General features: G+C 53.7%; 9 protein-coding genes and 1 non-coding gene across 10 annotated transcripts; 8 read left to right on the forward strand and 2 right to left on the reverse strand.

Annotated features, from left to right (window-relative positions):
- The first annotated feature begins 1771 nt into the window (after nucleotides 1-1771).
- Nucleotides 1772-3914, forward strand: BDP55DRAFT_144671 (major facilitator superfamily transporter). Its single transcript, XM_060565572.1, has 5 exons — nucleotides 1772-2039; nucleotides 2103-2128; nucleotides 2181-2466; nucleotides 2517-3108; nucleotides 3157-3914. Exons 1-5 carry the CDS (start codon nucleotides 1885-1887, stop codon nucleotides 3733-3735), a joined length of 1638 nt encoding a protein of 545 aa, XP_060436545.1. The 5' UTR covers nucleotides 1772-1884; the 3' UTR covers nucleotides 3736-3914.
- Nucleotides 3915-5301: 1387 nt separating this feature from the next.
- On the forward strand, nucleotides 5302-6087 carry BDP55DRAFT_144674 (uncharacterized protein). The gene is made up of 2 exons (XM_060565573.1): nucleotides 5302-5721; nucleotides 5784-6087. Exons 1-2 carry the CDS (start codon nucleotides 5509-5511, stop codon nucleotides 5973-5975), a joined length of 405 nt encoding a protein of 134 aa, XP_060436546.1. The 5' UTR covers nucleotides 5302-5508; the 3' UTR covers nucleotides 5976-6087.
- A 112-nt stretch (nucleotides 6088-6199) lies between these two features.
- Nucleotides 6200-7966, forward strand: BDP55DRAFT_689702 (major facilitator superfamily domain-containing protein; the record flags this gene model as incomplete). Its single annotated transcript, XM_060576770.1, has 2 exons — nucleotides 6200-6260; nucleotides 6315-7966. The coding sequence occupies 2 exons, from the start codon at nucleotides 6200-6202 to the stop codon at nucleotides 7964-7966; spliced, it is 1713 nt and encodes a 570-aa protein (XP_060436547.1).
- A 1076-nt stretch (nucleotides 7967-9042) lies between these two features.
- On the forward strand, nucleotides 9043-10623 carry BDP55DRAFT_644181 (oxidoreductase domain-containing protein). Its single transcript, XM_060573568.1, has 2 exons — nucleotides 9043-10106; nucleotides 10171-10623. Exons 1-2 carry the CDS (start codon nucleotides 9527-9529, stop codon nucleotides 10521-10523), a joined length of 933 nt encoding a protein of 310 aa, XP_060436548.1. The 5' UTR covers nucleotides 9043-9526; the 3' UTR covers nucleotides 10524-10623.
- A 283-nt stretch (nucleotides 10624-10906) lies between these two features.
- On the forward strand, nucleotides 10907-11530 carry BDP55DRAFT_644186 (uncharacterized protein; the record flags this gene model as incomplete). Its single annotated transcript, XM_060573569.1, has 1 exon — nucleotides 10907-11530. A coding segment is annotated over one exon (624 nt), but the record flags the coding sequence as incomplete, so codon positions are not given.
- Nucleotides 10916-10995, reverse strand: BDP55DRAFT_t24. Its single transcript has one exon. It is a non-coding gene; the product is annotated as a tRNA-Thr (tRNA).
- A 2321-nt stretch (nucleotides 11531-13851) lies between the features above and the next one.
- On the forward strand, nucleotides 13852-15399 carry BDP55DRAFT_539981 (family 76 glycosyl hydrolase; the record flags this gene model as incomplete). Its single annotated transcript, XM_060568079.1, has 4 exons — nucleotides 13852-13939; nucleotides 14008-14487; nucleotides 14539-14780; nucleotides 14836-15399. The coding sequence occupies 4 exons, from the start codon at nucleotides 13852-13854 to the stop codon at nucleotides 15397-15399; spliced, it is 1374 nt and encodes a 457-aa protein (XP_060436550.1).
- Nucleotides 15400-15570: 171 nt separating this feature from the next.
- BDP55DRAFT_144883 (uncharacterized protein) lies at nucleotides 15571-16613 on the forward strand. Its single transcript, XM_060565574.1, has one exon. It carries the CDS (start codon nucleotides 15741-15743, stop codon nucleotides 16494-16496), a length of 756 nt encoding a protein of 251 aa, XP_060436551.1. The 5' UTR covers nucleotides 15571-15740; the 3' UTR covers nucleotides 16497-16613.
- BDP55DRAFT_723275 (uncharacterized protein) lies at nucleotides 16511-17373 on the forward strand (the record flags this gene model as incomplete). Its single annotated transcript, XM_060578721.1, has 2 exons — nucleotides 16511-17059; nucleotides 17293-17373. 2 exons carry the CDS (start codon nucleotides 16511-16513, stop codon nucleotides 17371-17373), a joined length of 630 nt encoding a protein of 209 aa, XP_060436552.1.
- A 428-nt stretch (nucleotides 17374-17801) lies between these two features.
- On the reverse strand, nucleotides 17802-18380 carry BDP55DRAFT_723276 (uncharacterized protein; the record flags this gene model as incomplete). The annotated part of the gene is made up of 1 exon (XM_060578722.1): nucleotides 17802-18380. The coding sequence occupies one exon, from the start codon at nucleotides 18378-18380 to the stop codon at nucleotides 17802-17804; it is 579 nt and encodes a 192-aa protein (XP_060436553.1).
- Between the last annotated feature and the right edge of the window lie 2254 nt (nucleotides 18381-20634).

A 20634-nucleotide genomic window follows, 5' to 3' on the forward strand; every position in this document is an offset into this window, starting at 1 on the left:
CATGAGGCCGTTCTTCGCACTCGCGCGTCTGGACCTGGCGCGAACGCGTGAATCGTTGCCATCGGCCACATCACCTCCCTCTTTGGGAGCACAGTCGTCATCCTATGGCATCGCGCATGCTGGTGCTCGAATAGTCCGCGTACCACACGTCGAGGTCGTCGAGAGCTTCTGTTCATGCTAGCTCCTGGCCATAAGCGAGTGCCTATTCGTCTAGAAGCCTATTCGTCACGTTCACCGATGACTCGTTTCACGGTTGGCAGGTGTGATGAAACGACGGCCACAACGTGAGGATGGGAGCTACCCCGCTCACAAATAGATCTGGACTCCTTCGCGGTGGATCTATAGCCATTTCGGTGAAGCAACCAGCCAACGAATTGAGTTTGCGAGCTATAAAAGCTGTCTTGAGGCAGTCGTGGGGATGACAACGTTGTTGGCGAACAGGCGATCAGGCAGGTCGAGGGGGTGTGGACAGGCACCCAGTCAGGCAGTGATATCGCAAAGAGAAGCGTGCAGATAACAACCCGAAGGATCGCAGACAGGTCAGTGACCATGTATATACGTGTGGTTTCAACGAGTTGAAGACTACGATAAGTTCAGCATCGCGCATGAAAAGGAGAGCAGTCGACGTGGTTATTGACACGAGACTGAATGAAGTGGGGTTGTGATGAGGAGAAGGGGGAAGGAGATGAGCATCTGCCCTCAACTCCTGAAGGCTAAGGCCAAAACCTTTTTGATTGATGCCTTAAGGCTGTAACAGCCCATGGCATTGTCCACCAAGCATCCGATACTGATGGACGTATCTATAGGTGATAAATTTCAAGATAATTTCAACACAGACCGCTAAGTGACGACGAAGCTTGCGATATTCCGGTGCTCCTGTGCGTCAAAGGTGAACCTGGAGTTGTGAGGTTGAAGCGACGCTCGACCACTTTGGATTTACCCCACCATCCATTTCTGTACGAGCGGCCACCAACACCACCACCACCACCACTATCTGGTTACTCGCATCTTCAGCCACTAATCGTTGCAACAGCTACTTCATCTGCAAGTACCCTTTCTCATACTTGTGTTTAGTCTCTATGAACACTGGCTTGACAAACATGAAATGCGGTGTCTTCTTCTCTTCCAAATATTAGAACACCTAAGAGATTGACAGTAAACCCGACGCTTTGACTGCATATAAATCGCTCTCTTCCCGCCATCTTCTATCGTAGACTATAGCTAGTCATCTACGACTTTACCCATCTTGGTCTGATTCACGTCGATTCATGTCACCGTGACCCGACTTGGAGTCGGTGTCACGGCGCTACGATTGGACTCAGTTTAGTGACCGAGTCCGGAGTCGCTGAGGCTCGGCAATGTGGGCTTCGCTGCGGGCCACCGACAATCGCACCGCAAACTGCACACTGATCCTGCCACCCGGAGTGGAGCCCCATTTCTGTTGGGCGAGAACGGCCGATGAAAGAGTGAGAAGAAGGTGGTTTCTGAGTCTCTGAGAGCAAATTCCTCCCTTGGGTCCATTGGGAGACTGGCTGCCCAGATCTGCTAGTGCAGCTAGGCCAGAACCACCTGAAGAAGACGGCTCTAGCTGCTTCCTCGGAGGTATCCACTATCAGCTCCGATGTGCCCCTCCAAGTTCCCAGCCTGTCGGCAAGTGACGCCTTAAAAATACCTGTGATGTCCGCTCACCCTGAAAAACAAAAACTTCACCAACCCTGATCACCATCGCGAAGCTACCCTGCTCGCTTGTGCGACGTTTACTGTTCAAAAGACTCAAACCAGACTCCAAGCGCCGAGACTGCCAATTGTCTTTCAAATACTTGTCCGTGAGAGTGGCCAGAAAAAAGACTCGTAGCAGGCACTTCCATTGCTTCTTGGTCAAGTATGGCTCACATACACGAGGGGGCGCATGGCGCCGATGACAAACAGCCCACCGAGTACAGCACGCCAGCTAGATCGTCCACGATGGAGCCAAGGGGCGGGCCATCTCATCAGGAGCAGGAAGAATACGATATCGAAACGGTCGAGAGGGTCTACAGGTACGCATGTAAACCTTCGGCCGCTGTCAATTGCGTCCGACGATGAAGCTGACGACCATCTAGGAAACTCGACCTTCGAATCATTCCAGGTAACCATCCCATCTTGCTCACCAATGAGACCGTGGGACTAACAGTCGATAGCATTCTGGACGCTCTACTTTCTCTGCTCGGCCATCAGGTCCAACATTGGTATCGCGCAGACCATGAATGCCGCCCAGGGCCATGACTTGATGTCCGTCCTTGGTTTGACAGCCAAAGACACCTCGACCGCTTTGGCTCTTTTCTACGTGGCCTATGTCATCTTCGACTGCCCCTCCAACCTGGTCATGGCCAAGCTGAGCCCTCGCATCTGGATGGCTCGCATTGTCATTGCCACTGGTATCATTGGAACCTGCTTCGCCGCCGTGCAGAGCGCCTGGAGTGTCAAGTATGTTGAAGACCAATGGCAGTCCTTGTCAGAGCTAACCTTTCTACCAGGCTTCTGCGTTTCTTGCTCGGTGTTGTGATTGCAGGCATGTGGCCTGGAATGTCGTACTACCTCACCTTGTTCTACCCGCCTTCTCGAACGGGTAAGCGAATCGGCATGTACTTCACTGCTGCCCAGCTCTCTGCTGCTGTGGTCGGCCTTGTGTCTGCTGGCTTTCAACTCATGGATGGTTTGGGAGGCCTCGTTGGTTTCCGCTGGATGTTCCTCATCTACGGTCTGGTAGCTGTAGTTCTTGGCTTTTGCCTCCTTTGGTGGCTTCCCGATCGCCCTCTTCCTCCGGGACAGAAGCGCCAGCGCTCAAGCTGGTTGAAATGGCTCCCGGCAACCCCAGAAGCCCTTTCCGGCCAGGACGCTGTTATTCACTACAATGACCTCCGACGGGTCTACCATCCTAGACCCTGGACTATGAGGGATTTGCTGCAGGTGCTGATCGATTGGCGTCTATGGCCTTTGACATTCATGTACTTTGGCGTCGTTGGTGTTGGAATCGGTACTCAACTTTATGGATCTGTCATCATCCGCTCCATTGTGCCTACGGCAACGAGCATCCAAGTCAGCTTACTCTTTGCTCCAATCTGGATCGTAAGTACCTTGAATTTCCTCGGGTGGACGGTAATTGACAAGATGCAGATGGACTTGATTGCGATTCTTATCATGATGCCGATTTCAGACCGATTCCACGGCTACCGACCTTTCATCTTCTCAGCTGCGGTCTGCCTTCAGATCGCCGGTCTGCTCGTCGTAACCTTTGCCCTCGACAACGGATGGGCCCGGTACGGCGGTCTTCTGATGGTCGGCTTTGGCCTCGGCCCCACCGTCCCCAACTGCATGACATGGACGAACGAGATCTTCCAACGCCGCCACGGCGAGGTCGGTGTTGCAGCTGCGACTGCCCTGGTGTCCGGCCTTGGCAACCTTGGAAGCATTGTCACGACCTACGCTCTGTACACCGGATGGCCAGAGGATGCCGCCAAGGGTCGGTATCAGTACCGTCGCAGTAACTACGCAATGATCGGCATCCTTTGCGTGAGCATCGTTAGCAGCTTCGCCATGTTCTTCCTGCTCAAGGTCTTCGGCAACAAGCCGGTGAGCAAGATCTCGAACCTCGACTCCTCTAGTGAGATTGAGGACGGCGCTGCAAGACGCGAGGCCCGGCAGCGAGGCTTTGGAAAGTTGTTTCCCCGTTCCAACCAAAACCAGGACGCCTGAATGGGTCTCCATCTTGGGGCGTTGAGCCGACAACCACCCGGAACATACGCTGCTCCGGAAGCTTCAACAACCGCCTGTGGCTCCTACCCGACAACTTACACAACGCCCCGTCTGCGACGCAGCTCAACCTGCTGTTATCTTCTTGTGCTAATTACACGCATTCCGTTTTAATACATTTTTCACACTCGATCATTTACGATACAACGCCCATACGAAGTTTACATATGCTTTTCATCCGGGGGAAGGTCTTGGTTCACCGCGCTACAGGCGAAGAGCGGCAGGAAATGAGGCTGGATTCCTCGACGGCGACAGTGCTTCTACGCCATCGCTGGGAAATGGCGCACGGGAGTGGAGGCGATGACTGGTGACAATGCTACTACGCTATCGCAATATGGTCCGTCTCATGGGATACAAAAAAAAAAAAAAAAAAAGGGGGGGGGGGAGGAAGAGGAAGGTGGATGGTTTGGAAACAAACGCAACAATTTTGTGGTGGAGGGAGCTTTTTCCGTTTACGTTTTTTTGCATTTTGATGATACCCCATACGTGTTTAGATACGCCGTCGTTCGAGATATTCGCCACTCGACCGCGAAAGTGCTGCTACGCCATCGCCGGGACTGCGTGTTGAACCGAGGTAGCGACGACGACAATGCTTCTGCGCTATCGCCAGTCCTACCTTGTGGGCGCGCTTGCGAATTCGAATTTGATACACAATATATAGTTCCCTCAGATTCGAGCTTTCGGGCTCCGATGTTGCAGGATGGAGGGAATGTTGATGTCTGACCTTTCGTTCATAGTACAGAATTGAGTCTCATTTCCCTCTCACCCGGTCCCCGAGGCCATCGATGCAAGTAACCACTCATGGCTCGTTCCGTCAAATTCTCATACGGGTAGGCTCGGGTAGGACAGGGAGTCCCACGAGGCTCGCACGCGGGTTGGCAACGTGTGTAACCCACACGACCGGACACCACGAGTCACCACATGGCGCGTGTCAACGTTTGGAATGTCGCAACAGGCGAGGATGGGACGTGAACACGAGGTTCACGTAGATTAAACCGTGGGCGCTCAGCAGAGTAACAGCTCTCAGGGAGGCACACTCGAAGGAGACAAAATAGACGAATTTCCGCCCGCCGAGGCCTTGACCGCATGCCATACGCTCCCCGAATCACAGGTTTCCCGAACGATGATGGCGACGAACTGCATCTGCATCCTGCAAGGATCGTTACGCAAGGCGAAGTTCGTCGCCTGCAACGAAGGTTCGAAAGACACTTGCACTCGTCACTTCTCGTCGGCCTGAACTTTTGAAGTCGGCAATCCGCATAATCATGCCTAATCAAAAACGCAGTTGTCAGCCTATACATACGGAGAGCCGGGAAAAGGTGCTTTATCTCTAGCAAGTCTCTTGGCCTTCGGGCTCCCCTTCATATTCCCGCTTCGCGCTTCGCGCCGTTCCTGGCATTTTGCCTATGTAGCGCTCAAGCCGTGTCTAGTTACGCGATCGGATTGGGCGCTTTCCCCTGCCTCGTTCAACGTTGCGCTGGAAAGGCTGTGAGTGGATGGGCTGGGCGGGCGATAATTATTCTCCTTTGTTTTGGAACCCACACTCCCATCCTCTGAGCATCCAAAGTAGCATTGGAAGCTGATGCGAAGCTGACGTTGGAATTTTCTCATTCGCTCGGCTCCAGCCCACGGAAACGAAGAGGCGTAAACCCGGCCCGACGTGGCAGGGGTTTTGGTGTCTCTCCCTCTCTTTTCCATGCAGATCCAACCCATGGGATGGGCAGTTTTGCCATGCGACTGTTGGTTCTGCTAATCTTATGCTTGATACCCTCTGCTCTCTTTCCTCTTTGGTGTTGTTCGGAACTTACGCCGACTGTCTTGGTGTTCGCTGCACGTCAATCTTGGGGTGGTTCTTATGGGAAAGTGAAAGCCTTGGCGATGTTCGGGCGAACAAGAGGCACGAGGGAAACGGCCCCCACGGTAACTCTCGTAAAGCCACCAACCAGGACCAAAGATCCGGAACTTTTTTCTAATTGCAGAGGTGAGGATAGGCAAGGGATGAGAAGTGTGGCTCCCGCGCATGCGCCGTGCAGCCACATCTGCTCCAACGGTCTCTCTTACTCTGCCACCCTTGCGTCGATGCCCTCGCATTGCGCAATGTGGGTCGTACCGAAGCAGCCAAAAGTCCGGCGCGCTGGGAAGCCATGGCTCCTATTCATGTTGAGGAACATGTGCTGTCGTGAATGCCGGCGGCGGCGCGGGCCATAAGGCTGTGCCGCAGAGCCACTGGGACATTTTGGGCAAATCAACAACACGCAAGGCGCCTATGGGTGTTGCCCGAGTCTTTTATTCTGAGGAATCCAAGTATGTATATTAAGGCCCGTCCCGCGTTGTGGGCGGTGGAAGTGGTGCTCGCTGAGGGCAGCATGTCGTGTACCCGACGAAACAAGGTATCCCGCTGTTCACGATGGCGGGTGAAGTAGAAACATCTTCTCACGACAGGAGTCCACACGATGACGACCAAGATGGTGAACCAGGGGGAGGGGTGCGGGAGAAACGGAGGAGCGCCGATGACGACCAAGGGGAAGGGAGCATCACGACGGCAGACACCAAGACAGCACCGGACCGTACCCGGGCCCAGACCATCATTCTGATGCTCGCGCTCTGTATGGCCGTCTTCCTCGCCGCCCTCGACGCCGTCATCATCACCACTGCCCTACCGACGATTGCCCGGGAGATTGGATCCTCTGATTCGGGTTTCGCCTGGATCGGTGCGAGCTACCTCCTCGCCAACGCCGCCTCAGTTCCCTTCTGGGGCAAAGTCAGCGACATTTTCGGACGCAAACCGATACTCGTCATCGCCAACGTCGTCTTCATGGTCGGCAGCCTCGTCTCAGCGCTCGCGGGGACGCTGACGATGCTAGTCGCGGGGAGGGCGGTCCAAGGGCTCGGGGGCGGCGGGCTCATGGCGCTGGTCAACATCACCGTCGGCGACCTCTTCAGCCCGCGGGAGAGGGGCGCGTATTTCGGCGCCGTCGGTGCCGTGTGGGGCCTCGCCAGCGGGATCGGACCGCTCATCGGCGGCGGGCTGACGGAGAACGTCTCGTGGCGGTGGTGCTTTTGGATTAACCTGCCCATCTCTGGCGCGTCGCTGCTCATACTCGTCTTCTTTTTGCGTATACATACGCCCAAGACGCCGCTTCTTAGGGGCTTGGTGGCCATTGACTGGCTTGGCACGCTCACGTTTACCGGCGCGACGTTGATGCTCCTCCTCGGGCTGCAATTTGGCGGGCTTCGGGACCCATGGGACTCGGCTACCGTCATCTGCCTCATCGTCTTTGGCTGTGCGGCCTACGCTGTCTTCGCCTTCGTGGAGCGCTTCGCAAAGTACCCGCTCATGCCAGCCTCGCTGTTCCGCGACGCGTCGGTCGTCTTCTGCTACGTGGCCAACTTCTGCCACGGGTTAGGCTTCGCGGCGATTGCGTTTTTCTTACCGCTCTACTTTCAGGCGGTACTCGGTGCGAGCCCGATTCAGTCGGGCGTGTGGCTTCTCGCGACGGCGCTGCCGCTGGCAGTCTGTACCATTGGCGTCGGGGTGACGATTAAGAAGACGGGGCGGTACGTTGAGATTGTACGGGTGTCGATGGCGCTTACGGCGATTGCGTTTGGGTTGTTTGTGACGTTGCCTGCGGGACGGGACTGGCCGCGGTTGATTCTCTTCCAGGTGCTTGCTGCGCTGGGGATCTCGCCTAATCTGCAGGCGTTGCTTATTGCGTTGCAAGCGCTGGTGAGGCAAGCGGACGTGGCGACGGGGACGGCGACGTTTGCGTTTGTGAGGCATATTGCGCTGGGTATTGGTGTTGTCGTCGGGCAGGTCATATTTCAGAGTGTTGTTGGACGGCATGAGGGCCGGTTGTTGGCGGCCGGGGTGCCGGCTGAGGTTGCGGCCAAGTTTGGGAGGGGAGGGACGATTGCGGCGGCGGCGCATAGGATTATGGAGAGGTTGAGTGAGGGGCAGAGGGGGGTTGTGAGGCTTGCGGTGACGGATGGGTTGAGCAAGATTTGGATCTTCTTTTGTGTCATGTCTGGTGTTGGGTTTGTTGCTACGTTTTTTATAAGGCAGGTTGAGTTGAGTGACATGCATACTGAGACGAGGACTGGGTTGGAGGAGGGAGGTGAGGTTGGAGAGGACAAGGGTGGAGGGAGGACGAGGGAACAGGATGAGCAGGTTTGATGGTATTGGGCTTGGAAAGGAGAGATTGTTGATACCATGATGCAAGAGCATTGCCAAAGTACGCTTCACGGTGCCAGGTTTACATATAGAACGTAGAAGGAAGATTATTTCCCAAGCAGTTCCGAAGATCATTTCACGTCATGTTGTCTCGGCGTACATTACATGATGGAAGTTTCCAAGCAACGCTCGTCGAGAGGTTATCGACCTCAGAGAGGACAAACACTCTTGAACGAGGTTTATTCTTAAAACGCTAGAGAACTCCTCCTTCATAGCACCACCGAAGTCTCCTTTTCAACGTTGGTAGCATCGCATCGACCTAAGAGCTGATGAACACTGTAAGATGAGGTGCGTTCTCACTCCACTGCAAAATGGCACCATCAGTCTCGATCTAAGTCAAGGTCGTTGAAACGGGATGAGAGGGGCACATTTTAAGGTATCTATCTACCTTAGGTTAAGATCCCTTGGGCTTCGCAAAAATTCACACCAGAACTCAGCGATTTTTGATTGCACAGCTATACCCTTTGTCGTTTATAGCTACTCGTCCCGTTAATGTATTTCATTCACGAATATATCAATAATGAATACTCGTAGTCCTTTATAGCTACGTGCCCCATTCAGATGATTCGTTCACGAATACGTCAATGATGATCGCTCGTGCTCGACAGACGATACCCAAATGGAAGCCTTTTCCCCCGACACGATTAGGCACCTCGCCACCACAGCACAGCCAAGTCCATGCTTGTAGGCGTCCGAAACAGTCCTGCCCAGATGCCAGCTCAGCTCGTCAATAGACGTTCCTGCCCATTCAAGGTAAATAGGAGACCACCTCATTAACAACGATGCGATATGTAGGATTCCATGGGGAAGATTGCAGAGTTTGACTTTTGGAATCCCTCTCGGTACCTATCGTTCGGGACTTCGAGTAAATCAGGTAATCAGCGAAGAACCAATCAGCTCCGTGAGATTGACCCCGCACTAGGCACTTACATCCGTCGCAGGCATCCACGCTTGAACAGTCTTTGTCTCAATGTATGAGTCTACAAGGCAGACGTCGAGGCATTTTTCTGAGACCGAGTTGAGGATTGAAGACACGTTTTTCTAACACTGCATTTCCCGAAACAAAGCAGCCTGATGTTTTTTAGTTTGCGCGGGGACAAGTGCTTACACACCTCAAGTCTGTTCACCTGAGGCCAATCCATACACCGCCGCATTGTTAGTCTCGTCGAGTCACCAACTTACGAGGCGAAGCCAAGCTTGCGCCTTGACGCTGTTTTGTTAGGCAGTCACATTTCTGTCCTTTTGTAAATACCTGCTGAAGTGTCTTTTAGAGAAAAGAGGCGGTGTCTGTGTCTTTTTTTGCTTCAAGTAGTTGGCAGAACCAACACATCAAGCAACCCTTGACGTCCGACAAGAGCGCCAATAACAACAGGTCATCACAACAACCACAACGCATCAACGCCCACCAGCTTCAACCACCACAACCAAACTTCTCGAAACCAGCTCAAAGGAGTACTAGCAAAGAATCAATCTCCCCCATATCAAGAAACGAAATCTCTCACAATGCCCATCTCAGACCTCATCCCCGCGGCCCTCAAGCCAAAACCCCCCAAACGCGCCCCCAAACCCCAACAAACATCCTACACCTCCAACCAAGTCCCTATCCCCTCAGACTTCCTCTCCTGCCCCCTCCCCCCTTCCGCACCCGCCGTAACTCTCCAAAAACTAGACTGGTCCCAGACCCCCCTCCCCGAAAACGGGCCCCTCTACGCCGTCATCCTAGACAACGTCCTCACCCCCGCCGAATGCGCCCAGCTTCTCCGCATGGCCGAGGCCTCCGCCACAGACCGCGGCCCGGACCCGGACAAGGACGAGCCGTGGCGGCCGGCCATGGTGAATATGGGCCCTGGGTGGGAGATTTTGGAGCCCGAGTACCGGAATAGCGACCGGATTATCTGGGACCAGCAGGAGGTTGTTGATCGGTTGTGGGATCGGTGTAGGCTTGCGCCGGGGCTGGAGGCGCAGTTGAGTGGGATGGAAGGGGTGAGGAGGCCTGAGAGGGGGTTCGAGACGAGGTGGGTGTTTAAGAGGTTTAATAAGCGGATGAGGTTTTTGAAGTATCAAAAGGGGCAGTTTTTTAGACGTGAGTTGATCATCCCCTTCCCCTGCTTTGGCATAGTGTCGCGTTTGCTGACTTTGATGATTAGCGCATTGCGACGGGCCCTATGGGGAAGAAGCAGAGGACGGGACCGTGTTCCGGACGCATTATACTGTTCATCTATACCTGAACGACTCTGTCGCTGAGGCAGAAAAGGACAGTGCCGCTGACTTGGTTGGAGGCGCAACGTCGTTTTTGTCGGGGGATGAGAAGAGGAAGGTTGATGTTGATCCCAAGGCGGGCCGGGTGCTGATCTTTCAGCACAGCCGGCTCTATCACTCTGGTGATGATGTTGTCAAGGGGACGAAGTATACGATGAGGACGGATATCTTGTACGAGATGATCAAGACGAAGATTGGAGGCGAGGAGGAGGGGAAGGAGAACGAGGGGATGACGACTTAAGCGTGATCATGTGCGAGGGGATTCGAGGGCAGCTGCGCAGGGACTTTGAGCTGGACTTGTCTCAAATAGTTATTTGCAATAATATATATACATGGTGCTTTTTTGTTGTTCACGAGTTGTTCTAGGGCGAGTGAGGTTGATGTTGTTGATAGCACATCGCTTTGAGTTCTGTTCAGTGAGGCGCATGGGTCTCTGGGTATCTGATATGTATCCCTCCTCTATACCCAACATCAAAGTCCACTCTACACGAAGTGCTAGAGAGTTGTTTCTCCCGCGAAATCTTCGAGTATTAGATAGAAACGTGTAATATGAAATAAAGACAGACCTTTGAATCACATACGCCGTTTTCGAAGAAAACAAAAAGACGGATGACGTCAAATAACCAAAAGGAATGCCTCGTGGCGGAATCGAACCGCCGATCTTCTCATGTCACTAGTACTAGTGAGACGCTATACCACTTAGCCAACAAGGCTTGTTATTGGTTGGAAGCTTTGGGTGCAACAACGCATTATATAGCGTGCAGGTTTACACGCAAGCCCCATAGCTTGTGCTTCCCGCTTGTCAATGATGGGCTGTCCAGGCTCGTTGACTGTTTTCTTTCCCAAGTCTTGGGGCCGAGAGCCTTGATGCATTCGAAATCGCAGATGCCAATGCAAATTATCCTAACTACACCACGAAGCCAGAATATGGCAAGGTGCGTTGCCCTCTGGAAAACAGGTTCGGCACAGAGTTACATTCACAGGGAACGGGCCCCAATGTCCTCTCTGGTTCCAAACTTCCAGTCATTGTCTCTGCGGGGAGCTTTCACCAGGGCCTCTGGGGACGGAAGAGTGCTGCCGATTCGTAGTGGAGTGCGGAGGGGCGGTGCAGAGTCGAGTTCGGTTGACCCAAATCGAAGATTTGACGTTGTCACAAGAGGCCCGTGTCGGGCTCTTCATCAGTGGAATGCCACATGTGACAGGACGTCCAAGACTCCAAGACTTCTTGAGCAGCGGGAGGGCGCATAGTAGCCCAGTCTTGGCGACTGGGAGATCTAGAGTTGATTGGGATAGGTAGACTGGTTCAGCCCTACTGGGCGTTCGTCGAAGCCGGTTCGGCTTGGCAAAGAGATGTTCCATGCTGATTGTCATTTTGTTAAGACTAGGTATCAAAGGCACAAGCCATTGCTGAAGACGATCAGCTTGATGAGGTGAGGTCAGTCAGCCAGCCAGCCCCTTTTCGCCTGCGAAAGCATCGGATGTATAGCGTCAGCAGAGCCACGCTGTCGGTGCGCGCATATGACGGCTTCATTCCCTCTGTGCTTGCCGCCGTCCGAGGTTCGCAGCATGCAGGGCAGCAAGGGAAAGGCATCTCAGATGGAATTTGAGCATTCTAGAAGTGTGCATGGACCGAAGCACGAGTCGTCGAGTTGCAACGAGCAAACTTTTCCCTTGAACATTGGTCAAGAGGCGCCGAACAGCTCGGAGGAAGGGGTCTGAAGGGCACAACTGGATGGCCCCAGCGCCGTGTTCTGCAATCCCTTGCCAAGGGAATGCCCAGGCGCGTAGATCGCGGGAGGGCGGCCATTTGTCATTTGGACATGGGCGACACGAGGGGGGCGGTGCTGGGCAGCAAGGGAGCTAGCAGAGCCAAGGACCCGAGGAGAAAAGGATCTGGGTGACGAAAAGCTTGTTCTTTGGATAGAATGCCTTGGCGGCTGGATGGATGTGTTTGTAGTGGTTTGTGTTCCCGAGAAGGATTGGTTGTGACCATTCGTTGATTGGGAGATGGGAACTCGAGCGGTTCTGTTGTAAGCGCTGCAGTGTGTGAGAGCCTGGGGAGAATTGAATAAAGCAGCACAGTTTGTCTGGACCATGGATGGGACGGCAATGACGGAGACAGCAGCAACTCAAAAAAGGCACTCTATTTCCATCCGCCTATAACCTCGTCAGGACCAGGCGAGGCCCGCAATTCATCATTCAGGAAAAGGGGGGCCAAGCAGGGAAGGCCGCGCACTCCACCCTTCAACTGTTACTTCGATTGGTTGAGGCGCATATCACGTGACTCCACTCGTGACCTTGAATCAGGGGGTTTCCCCCTTGGGCTTGTTGTCCTGCCATGGAGCGAAGTTGGCGGCGCGCCACTGCTCCCTCTCACAACGCCGTCCATTTCGCTGGAAGTACCGGTACTTGTCAAGCATCGTATGGATACGAGGAAGAGCCGAAGAGAGTAGACTCTCCTGTCCAAAATGTGCCATAATGCCTCGACAGTACCCAATGACTTACACAGGGATTGATCACCATGAACAAAAAACACGCTCAACGGCTAAGACATATTGGATTAGGCCTTGACGCAGTGTGGCAGCGTTCGTACGGATGCCCCCAGTCTCTTGGCATTCGGGCCCTGTCCCTGGATCGCCAAGACCACGGGACAAGACGCTGGAAAACTTGGAATTTGCTTGTTTTCCACGCTGGCGACTTGGCGCGCCTGGGCACTGCACGAATTGCCGTCACGGAAGCACAGGAACTGACGCTACGAATCCTATGGTATCGCTGTCGGATGCATTGGCACCCGAGTATCCGGACGAATATCCGTACGAACAAACAACACTTCATGGACGTCACATTGCCGGCGCAGCCACCAGCCAACGCTCGACGATCGGTGGACGAGGAAAGGCGTTGGTCATTGTTTTCCAATTCGCATTCCTGCGACAGCGAAAACCTGAGTTGGCGCTGCCGATTTATTCCCGCTGCCCAACCTTACAACGCCGCTTTCTCCTTCCTACTAACTCCCCAGGCATGTAGAATAATGTAAATGTACCGTAACTTGACGCGACCCTTGCCCACCACCGCATAACTGCCCGTCCTCCATGTCCCTGGTACAGCCACCATCCCGGCATCCTCTTTCCATTTCTCGCACTTGCACTCGCCCGGCGTCCCAGCTACCTGACTTTTACTACCTAGTCACTCACCTTACCTTAGGTGGTAGTGTACACCACACCACACCCCTTCGCTGTCACTCCTTCTTCCCGGCCCTCCCTCCTCGTCTTCCTTCTCCCTCAACGTCCCTGTTCATCTCCTATCCTTTCTCCTCCAACCCTCGTTTTGCCTGTTCTCAGAAACCCACACCGACGACATCCAGCAGCGATATTCGACGGCTGGTACTTGCACGATTCTTCGCCCATTGTCCTCGTTCGACTTACTTCGAAATACTCGCATGACACGACCCTAGTCCGATCGCGCCGCACCGAGGGAATTGACTTTCATTCTCAATTTCCCGTCACTTATTTTCCCGTCTCGACCAGTCACTCGCTTCAAATCAACGCAAACGTCGCTCGACGATAATCACCATGAAATTCTCTACCGTAACCCGCGCTGCGACAGCGCTTCTCGTCTCGAGTGGTTTCGCCAGCGCCGCATACTCCATCGCTTCCGACGGTACATTCATCCCTCAAGTCAAGCATTCGACAGGCCTCGGTCTACCGTCGTACTAACGCCGTGCCCAGATGACATCAAAGCCACCACCAAAGGTCTCGCCTACGACCTAATGAGTTTCTACGATGGCAACTTGACTGGTCATACGCCCGGTATCCTGCCTGGTCCTCCGCCAGCGGGCGATTACTACTGGTGGGAAGCTGGTGCCATGTGGGGAACTATGATCGATTACTGGCACTTGACTGGCGATTCTACCTACAACGACGTTGTCATGCAGGCCATGCTGCACCAGGTCGGACCTGACCGCGATTACATGCCTCCCAACTACACTGCATCGCTGGGTAACGACGATCAAGGGTTTTGGGGCATGTCTGCCATGACTGCCGCCGAAGACGGCTTCCCTAACCCGCCTGAGGATGAGGCCCAATGGTTGGCCCTTGCCCAAGCCGTCTTCAACACCATGGCTAGTCCCGACAGACACGACAACACTTGCGGGGGTGGTCTCCGCTGGCAGATTCCTCTCTCCAATAACGGATACAACTACAAGAACAGTAATACTGATACTCACGCCCGCCTTCGAACGCAGCGCTGACTGAATATAGGTATTGCAAACGGCTGCTTCTTCAACATTGGTGCCAGACTGGCCCGGTACACCAAGAATGAGACATACGCCAACTGGGCCGAGAAGACCTGGGACTGGATGACATCCGTCGGTTTCATCGATGCCGATTACAACATTTACGATGGTGGCCACGTCGAACAGAACTGTACCGATATCAACAAGGCTCAGTTCTCATACAACAACGGCGTCTTTATCCTTGGTGCTGCCATGATGTACAATTACGTAAGTGGCTTCTACTTGGTATACCTAGATGAGCTTGATATTAACATGTACCCAGACGGACGGCGCCGAGGCGTGGAAGACACGATTGGATGGCCTTATCGAGGGAACTTTGAAAATCTTCTTCCCCAACAACATTGCATTCGAGATTGCTTGCGAGGAGCACAATACCTGCACAACCGACATGCTGAGTTTCAAGGGCTACGTCGCTCGATGGATGTCGGTCACAACACAGATTGCACCATACACTGCCGACAAAATTCTCCCGGTTCTAAAAACGTCAGCGGATGCGGCCATCAAGCAGTGCACAGGGCAGGACAACCAACGGACGTGCGGCTTCAAATGGAGCTCTGGCGTGTACGACGGCACCAAGGGAGCTGGTCAGCAGATGAACGTGCTCGGCGCCGTATCATCTCTGCTCATTGGCAACGTCAAGGCACCAGTAACAAACACTACTGGTGGTATCTCTAAGGGAGACCCCAACGCCGGCAGTCACTCGGACAATCTACTCGGCACAGAAACGCCAGTCACAACGGCAGATAAGGCCGGCGCTGGCATCCTGACCTTCTTGGTTCTAGGATGTGCGGCCGGCACATTTGGCTGGATGAGTTTCGGAGCGTAAATGGGTTGACGAGCGCAACATAACGACTTGAATTTTCTGCGTCATTTTCTTGACATGTAGCAGCACTACGGTCCTGCTGGCGAGTCATGCTCGCAATAGGGATATACCGGCGTCGTGGCCAAGGACGGCCTAGGATTGTATTTGCTTGGCGTTGACTATTGTACATCGGCTCCAAAATGAGCATTGGGCAATGCGGTTGTTGGATTTGGTTCCATTCTTCACACTCCCCTGCGGTCGTAATGGGCACTGGACAGCTCACGATAGTGAGGGGTCACTATAGTCTATAATGTAGCTATACTACGACACACATAGGTTCCTGGAATAGACACTTTGTCAAAACGATGATGATGGAAAATCGCGCACGCAGTGTCTATTTCTTCTTGCTCAGAGCAGGCCAGCCATATCGGGCACATGCTGAAACTGACCGCATAGAAGTCCACCAACGCCATGACGCCATCTCATCCGACGTTGAGGCCCTTGCTGGGCGCAGATGCGGGACCTGTCATCTGCACTCGCAAACTCTGGGTGCTGGCGCACTGCTGCTTCACACGGTTCAGCATATCGGACGGTTTCCCTCCCCTCGGACCGGACGTTACAGTCTACGTCATCTCGAAAGCTGTCGTCCTGTCCTGCAGCGGCAGCCGTTTCAGCAAAAGCAGCCATGGCATAACGGTCGCCTAGACGTTCGAGAAGGTTTTGGGGACAATGCCAAGTCCCCTCCATCGTTTTGGCCGACGTTTCTCCGGTTGGCCATTCTCTACGGGCTCTGCTCTACGGGTGGTGTGCGTTTCGCGATTTGGTGTTTGAAGTTTCTCCGCCTGAGATGGACTCGGCCAATCACATCGCCGAAGAGGCTCATGGACGATCCCTCTCTCAGTGCAATCAATCTCACACCCCCACCAATCAATCGTTCACTCTCATACTCACTCTCATACTCACTCATCCAACCTCTCACTGAAACTCACAATCCGTTATTGACTACATTTTCCAAGATTAGCTCATTCCGGCCTTACCTCCTCACATTGATTAGGCATTCTATTTCCTCGCCTTTTACTTGGTCTCATTTTTCCTGTCGTAATCCCTGCGGAAAAGTGTAGAACTGCCCGCAATCATGCCGATCCCGGACTTTGCCAACGAGGCAATCTTCCCAATCTTCGAGGGCCTCCCCATCGAGGAACCCGGCGCCGCCGATCCACCCTCCTACGCCGCATCCTCGGAACCGCCCTCCTACGCGCCGCCCGCGCCGGCCCCTTCCGACCCGCCATCCTACACGGACTCCCAATCGGGCTCCGGCTCCGCTAAAGCCTCCGCCTCTGCCTCTTCCGCCTCCTCATCGACGGCAGTCACGAGACCATCCCCCTCCGCTCACGACGCCCGCGAAGAATGGTTCCTGATAGCACAGGTCAAACAAAACATGACCATTACCAAACCCACGCTCGTGGTCGTCGATCGTCAGCAGACGGAGTTCGCCGTCACCTTTGAGGACCGCGGTATCGATTTGCGGCCTGTCAAGGGCGGGTGGACGATTGTTGTGCCGCGCGGGGTGAGGACTGCGCCCAAGGGCGGGAAGAGGGGGTTTGTGAGGGTGCCGGAGGGGAAGGGGACGGGGGTGAAGTATATTCCTGGCGGGCTGGAACAGATTGGGGAGCTGGGGGCGAGGGTGAGGGAGGATGGGGGACGGTGGTTGAGGAGTTGTGCTGGATGTGGGAAGGGGGTTGGGGAGATTGATGGTGGGGAAGGGGGGACGTTAAAGAGTTGTACTGCTTGTGTTGTTGCGAGGTATTGTGGCAAGGTGAGTTTTGCGTTCTTGCGTTGTTTCTCGCATCTCTTACTTATGGGTTGCCGAACGCGATATTGTTAGTGCGGATGTGCTAACGTTGATTGACGATATAGGACTGCCAGAAGGAGGACTGGAAGAAGCACAAGGGGGACTGCAAGGTTCTCAAGGCCATGGCGAACGCGTGGGGGATATGATGCCGCTAGACGGATGGTGTACTAGGTATGAGTAAGGGTGCCAAAAAAGATGCCGCCTGTGTGGAGGTGTAGATTCGGGACTTCATGCATGGCAATGGAAAAGTTCGAGTGCGCTGAATTGTGCGTGGAATATCATCGCAGAAGACTCTGAGTAGATGTTGGGCCTGACAATCACGGTTGGGCCACTTCATGACAAGTAGGTTGACAACCACACAAAATTTTGAAGCAATAATTGAGCGGCAAATGTATGATATGGCATAAGGAGTGTAATGGAAAGCATGGTTGACGCCCTTCTCTACAACGCAAGCCTGGACCAAATCATCTCCGACAAGTATCAATAATGTGACAAGAAGGCCAAATGAGCGAAGAAGAATCGAATACGTTGCCCCCACCCTCGTCCTTCACCTTAATCCCTCGAAGACAGTGGCTCAGAAGTAAGCAATCCGAGCGCCAGAAACCTGCGTGTTCCACGAAACATAGTCATTGTCATTCACGCCCACCAGCTCGAACCCCTCCACGGTTCCAGGGGCTTTGCAATCCGTCGGCGCGGTCAGGTACGCCCCGTACGTAGCATCCCACGTGGCATACCCTCCCGAAACAACAGACAACCGCCCGATATTCACATTCCTCTGGTTCCCCGGCCCTCCGGCGCCCCAGCCGGGCGACCCGGCCGCGGGGGCTGGCTTCAGGGAGGTGAAGACGTCGAGCTTGCGGCTGCCCGCGACGCTGGAGGTGGCGGCGTCGAGGTAGAAGTAGAACTGGCACTTTTTGCCGGCGGCGGCGGGCGGGTAGGTGAAGGTCAGGAGGGCGGTGAGGTCGTTGCCTGCGTTGGAGGTTGATTTGGAGACGACGCCGGTGCCGTAGGTTGGGGAGATGGAGCCGGTGCGGGTGTTGTAGGTGTAGGTTGCTGAGGGGGTGAAGTAGGTTGATGCTTGGCGGGGTGAGAGGGGGGAGGCGAGGGCGGAGGTGAGGGTCAGGAGGAGGGCGAGGACTGTTTTGGGGAACATTTTGATGGAGGTGTTGTGAGGATTGGGGGTTGATGTTGGATGGGTTTGAGGACTGTTGGATCTGATTGTTTGGTGGTGATCAGTGAGCTTGAGATGGTGATGATGAGGGCGGATATCCATCGAGGAAGATTGGAATCCCTTTCGATATTTATACTTTCCTTTCATACGATGAGAAATCCTATGAGACCCTTCATCTAAATAGTCACTGCGGCCGATGGGTATGAGGCAAACTCGAAAGCATCGTGACTTTCCTCCAGCTCTTCGAAATCTCACATAACGTGGCCTAGGACTCCGAACCCAAACCCCTCACGAGATTTCGCCTTACAACCTTCTCACCGACATCTTCTCGTAAACTGACACAGCCCGACTTGGCTTTCCGCATCTCAGCCTTCGGGTAATGCCCCGTCAGCCCTACAGCCGGCTCTTCTAACCCTCATCTCATAGAAACAGGCTACTTGACATTGTAGTCATGTAAGCTTAACTTGCAAAGCGGTATAGGAATGACAGCCAATTATATGACAGAACCCGAGAAGCCAACTTTATCACACGACGTTGCCAAAAAGTCTCCGCGAGGTGTTCCACTTCTCTATAAGAGTTGGGGTATGACGAGCGTTGTGTGGAGGTGGCTTAGCTTTAAGAGCTGAAACTTCGCGACCAATCATCACAGTTTGAGTGAGAGAGAGGCGTCCTATCAGAACATCGTGAGCTTGCATCGAGGGCTTAAATTGTGGTGGCTTGATGGCTTACTTGGAGGTGGTGGCACGGCTCGAGTTCGGTTTGGCTGAAATTACATGGAAATGACCCAAGAGATATTCCATTTGAGACCTAGGGATTGGGAAACATCTCGTATCTGTAGGTTTTCTTTGAGACAAGCGTCCATGATGGGGGATCATCAGATTGTGTTGATGGAGTGGCAAGAGTGATGGTCTCAGATGAGGCTATTTTGAGGAGTAAGCCTCGGAGGAATGCGAAAGTGCAATTTTCCAAGTCGACTGCCTCACAAACTAGCGGTCCGAGAAGGTTGCGACTTTGTAAGCCCAACTGGCAGTTGACGGATCTGGCCCCTAGAGACTTCAATATTGTCGGCGGCGAGAGACTTGTCGATGCCGTCGTGGGCGTTAATATCAGTGCCGTGATCTAGTGCTGCGATGATACTGTCGGAAACATCTTTCCTTGCCGAGTAGATGAGGACGTAGGAGTAAAAACCGCTTAGATCTTCACTTGTGCTTACGCTTGTGCTTGGGGAGGAGTTGCGCTCGTGGGCTTGAATGATTGATGTCACAAGGTCTCGGAATAGCCAGAATCTTGCTTCTAGGCTTCCTCAACCACTCATCTCATCGCTGCGAAGAGAGAGAAGCCCAGCGGGAGGAAGGTCTGTTCATCGCTTCTCATGACTATGATGTCTACACCGCATTATGTATTACTATCCGGATTTGACATCGTCGAGCCCTCCCTCGCAGCCGGTGGAGCAATGCCTTTGAAGTCAGAGGCATCCCTGGTGCTAAGTTTGCTCTCTCCGAAGTCGTGCGCTTCCGAGGGACTACCAAGCTATCTCGTCTCTTTGTGCCATTTCTGCGCTTTGTAATATCGACGGATGCTTCTTTATATTGACTGCCAACGCTCAAAGACACCAGACATGAAAGGTGTCATGTTCAAGACGTCTAAGGTGACGAGGAAACAAGAATAAAATCAGATCGTAGTGCCAGTAACCATACATCGTGTTGATCCTTCTGATTCACGATTCCACTGCGCCGAGAAATCCCAAGGCGCTCCTTTCTCAACAGATTACCACCAAAACGATGTTGGCCCTCAAACTACCTATCTACGCCCTCGTCCTGAATTGCATGGTCGCTGCAGCTGATTTCTTTACGCTACTGTGATCAATCCTACGCAGGCATCTATACTTGAGAAAGAACACTAGAACAATCTCCTTCCCCCATCGCTGACCACATACGTCTCCAAAACCCTGACAGATGAGACCCATGCAACCCCCTTCAGAGCAGCGAAAGAAAAGAGGGAGGGCGAGTCTTGCATCTCTGTTCATCTCTGTACCGAAAATGACTGGAAAGGCGACTGCTGGTGGGCCTGTTTCTGGGACGGCCTGGAGACGTACCCAAGCTGGGACTGGGGGAGACAAGTCAAGTCTGCTCGGCTAGGCGAAGGTGCCACGTGCAAATTCTTCTTGTAAGGTTCCGACCCTCTTGAGCTCACCTCCCATGACTTTGAACCAAGTTTGATGTTACTTCCAGCGGCC

The sequence above is a fragment of the Colletotrichum godetiae genome, assembly GCF_030913485.1.
Source record: "Colletotrichum godetiae strain CBS 193.32 chromosome Unknown BDP55scaffold_2, whole genome shotgun sequence".
Taxonomy (NCBI): domain Eukaryota; kingdom Fungi; phylum Ascomycota; class Sordariomycetes; order Glomerellales; family Glomerellaceae; genus Colletotrichum; species Colletotrichum godetiae.